Source organism: Heptranchias perlo, chromosome 37, assembly GCF_035084215.1.
Source record: "Heptranchias perlo isolate sHepPer1 chromosome 37, sHepPer1.hap1, whole genome shotgun sequence".
Taxonomy (NCBI): domain Eukaryota; kingdom Metazoa; phylum Chordata; class Chondrichthyes; order Hexanchiformes; family Hexanchidae; genus Heptranchias; species Heptranchias perlo.
Window position 1 is genome coordinate 16,945,479 of NC_090361.1, and position 3,287 is coordinate 16,948,765.

At 48.2% G+C, this 3,287-nt stretch overlaps 1 protein-coding gene across 1 annotated transcript in view; it reads left to right on the forward strand.

Moving 5' to 3' along the window:
* The first annotated feature begins 677 nt into the window (after window positions 1-677).
* LOC137304251 (C-type lectin domain family 10 member A-like) overlaps window positions 678-3,287 on the forward strand; it is a 45,472-nt gene continuing 42,862 nt past the window's right edge. Inside the window, exon 1 of the mRNA XM_067972805.1 lies at window positions 678-1,111. Coding sequence (XP_067828906.1) covers window positions 1,027-1,111 — 85 coding nt within the window. The 5' untranslated portion in view covers window positions 678-1,026. The remainder of the gene's footprint in view (window positions 1,112-3,287) is intronic.

A 3,287-nucleotide genomic window follows, 5' to 3' on the forward strand; every position in this document is an offset into this window, starting at 1 on the left:
ACGGTACGCCAGGTCACGCCTGTTTAACATTAAACATGGCCTGTGGTCATGAGGCGCTGACTTTTCCGTCTCTCAGTAAAACTGCTCTGATTGACCAGCTCCCTACTGATCCAGCGGGTGAAGGCCCAGTCTGGTTCGAGCACTGAGCCCCAAGGCCGAAAGCTCTGAGGCTCGATCCCCGGCCTGGCAGTCAAGGTGCCAAGATCAGCGTCAGCACTGCTGGACTGGCAGGGGCAGAACTCAGAGCGTCTGGGGGGGGGGGAGGAATACATCCCCGTGAGGGTCGGGTCAGGAAAGGAGTGGGATTGGTTTCGATGCATCCTGTGGTCGAATAGCCTACTGCCGCTCACTGTCTAGACTCGGTAGAGGAGTCTTTCTGGTGGCTGGGGAGCTGAACCCTGGCAGCAGTCAGTGCCATCAGGAGGGGGAAAGAAAGCTGTTCGTCAGAGCTCGCCAAAAAGGCCTTTTTCTCAGATGTTTATTCTTATTTATTCTTAAGGAAAGTTAATTTTTTAAAATAAGCAACACAGAAAAGACCCGCAGAAGGAGGGGTCCCATCCACCCCCCGCCGTGGGACTTCCCTGAACTGCTGCTAAACCCCAGAGGCCCTGTTCACTGAGTTGAGACTAGATCACCAGTAAAAGCCACACACACACACACACACACACAGACTAGCACCAGCCAGACACACACAGACAGACATACTAGAACCAGCCAGACACACACACACACACAGACTAGCACCAGCCAGACACACACAGACAGACAGACTAGCACCAGCCAGACACACACAGACAGACAGACTAGCACCAGCCAGACACACACAGACAGACATACTAGAACCAGCCAGACGCACACAGACAGACAGACCAGCACCAGCCAGACGCACACAGACAGACAGACCAGCACCAGCCAGACGCACACAGACAGACAGACCAGCACCAGCCAGACGCACACAGCCACAGAGCACAGTCTCATCGAGTTCACCTCACGCTCTGGACCAACACACACACACAACAGATCTCCATGGATTCCAACATTTACGGAAATATCAATCCAGCCTGTGGGAACAAGAAGAGGAAGCAAGAGTTCCACGGGTTCATCAACCCAGGTAGGGGGCACGGCGTGTGTGTGTGTGTGTGTGTGTGTGTGTGAGTCTGTCTGTATGTGAGTGCCTGTATCTGTGTGTGTGTGTGTGACTGCTTATGTGAGTGCGTGTGTGTGATTGTCTATCTGTGTGTGAGTACCTGTGTGTGTGTGTCTGTGTAAATGTGTGTGTGTGTGTGGGTGTGTAAGTGTTTGTGGGTGAGTGTGTGCGGGTGTGTAAGTATCTGTTTGTGTGTGGGTATGTGTGTGGGTGTGGGTGTGTAAGTATCTGTTTGTGTGTGCGTGTGGGTGTGTAAGTATCTGTTTGTGTGTGTGTGTGTGTGTGTGTAAGTATCTGTTTGTGTGTGTGGGTGTGTAAGTATCTGTTTGTGTGTGTGTGGGTGTGTAAATATCTGTTTGTGTGTGAGTGTGTGTGTGTGGGTGTGTAAGTATCTGTTTGTGTGTGTGTGGGTGTGTAAGTATCTGTTTGTGTGTGAGTGTGTGGGTGTGTAAGTATCTGTTTGTGTGTGTGGGTGTGTAAGTATCTGTTTGTGTGTGTGTGTGTGGGTGTGTAAGTATATGTTTGTGTGTGAGTGTGTGTGTGGGTGTGTAAGTATCTGTTTGTGTGTGAGTGTGTGTGTGTGGGTGTGTAAGGATCTGTTTGTGTGAGTGTGTGTGTGGGTGTGTAAGTATCTGTTTGTGTGTGTGTGTGTGTGGGTGTGTAAGTATCTGTTTGTGTGTGAGTGTGTGTGTGTGGGTGTGTAAGGATCTGTTTGTGTGTGAGTGTGTGTGTGGGTGTGTAAGTATCTGTTTGTGTGTGAGTGTGTGGGTGTGTAAGTATCTGTTTGTGTGTGTGGGTGTGTAAGTATCTGTTTGTGTGTGAGTGTGGGTGTGTAAGTATCTGTTTGTGTGTGTGTGGGTGTGTAAGTATCTGTTTGTGTGTGTGGGTGTGTAAGTATCTGTTTGTGTGTGTGTGTGGGTGTGTAAGTATATGTTTGTGTGTGAGTGTGTGTGTGGGTGTGTAAGTATCTGTTTGTGTGTGAGTGTGTGTGTGGGTGTGTAAGGATCTGTTTGTGTGAGTGTGTGTGTGGGTGTGTAAGTATCTGTTTGTGTGTGTGTGGGTGTGTAAGTATCTGTTTGTGTGAGTGTGTGTGTGGGTGTGTAAGGATCTGTTTGTGTGAGTGTGTGTGTGGGTGTGTAAGTATCTGTTTGTGTGTGAGTGTGTGTGTGGGTGTGTAAGGATCTGTTTGTGTGAGTGTGTGTGTGGGTGTGTAAGTATCTGTTTGTGTGTGTGTGTGTGTGTGTGGGTGTGTAAGTATCTGTTTGTGTGTGTGTGTGTGTGTGGGTGTGTAAGGATCTGTTTGTGTGTGAGTGTGTGTGTGGGTGTGTAAGTATCTGTTTGTGTGTGAGTGTGTGGGTGTGTAAGTATCTGTTTGTGTGTGTGGGTGTGTAAGTATCTGTTTGTGTGTGAGTGTGGGTGTGTAAGTATCTGTTTGTGTGTGTGTGTGGGTGTGTAAGTATCTGTTTGTGTGTGAGTGTGTGTGTGGGTGTGTAAGTATCTGTTTGTGTGTGAGTGTGTGTGTGTGGGTGTGTAAGGATCTGTTTGTGTGTGAGTGTGTGTGTGGGTGTGTAAGTATCTGTTTGCGTGTGTGTGTGTGGGTGTGTAAGTATCTGTTTGTGTGTGAGTGTGTGTGTGTGGGTGTGTAAGGATCTGTTTGTGTGTGAGTGTGTGTGTGGGTGTGTAAGTATCTGTGTGTGAGTGTGTGTGTGTGTGTAAGTATCTGTTTGTGTGTGTGTGTAGGTGTGTAAGTATCTGTTTGTGTGTGTGTGGGTGTGTAAGTATCTGTTTGTGTGTGAGTGTGTGTGTGGGTGTGTAAGTATCTGTTTGTGTGAGTGTGTGTGTGGGTGTGTAAGTATCTGTTTGTGTGTGTGTGTGTGTGTGTGGGTGTGTAAGTATCTGTTTGTGTGTGAGTGTGTGTGTGTGGGTGTGTAAGGATCTGTTTGTGCATGAGTGTGTGCGTGTGTGGGTGTGTAAGTATCTGTTTGTGTGAGTGTGTGTGTGTGTGTGGGTGTGTAAGTATCTGTTTGTGTGTGAGTGTGTGTGGGTGGGTGTGTAAGTATCTGTTTGTGTGTGAGTGTGTGGGTGTGTAAGTATCTGTTTGTGTGTGTGGGTGTGTAAGTATCTGTTTGTGTGTGAGTGT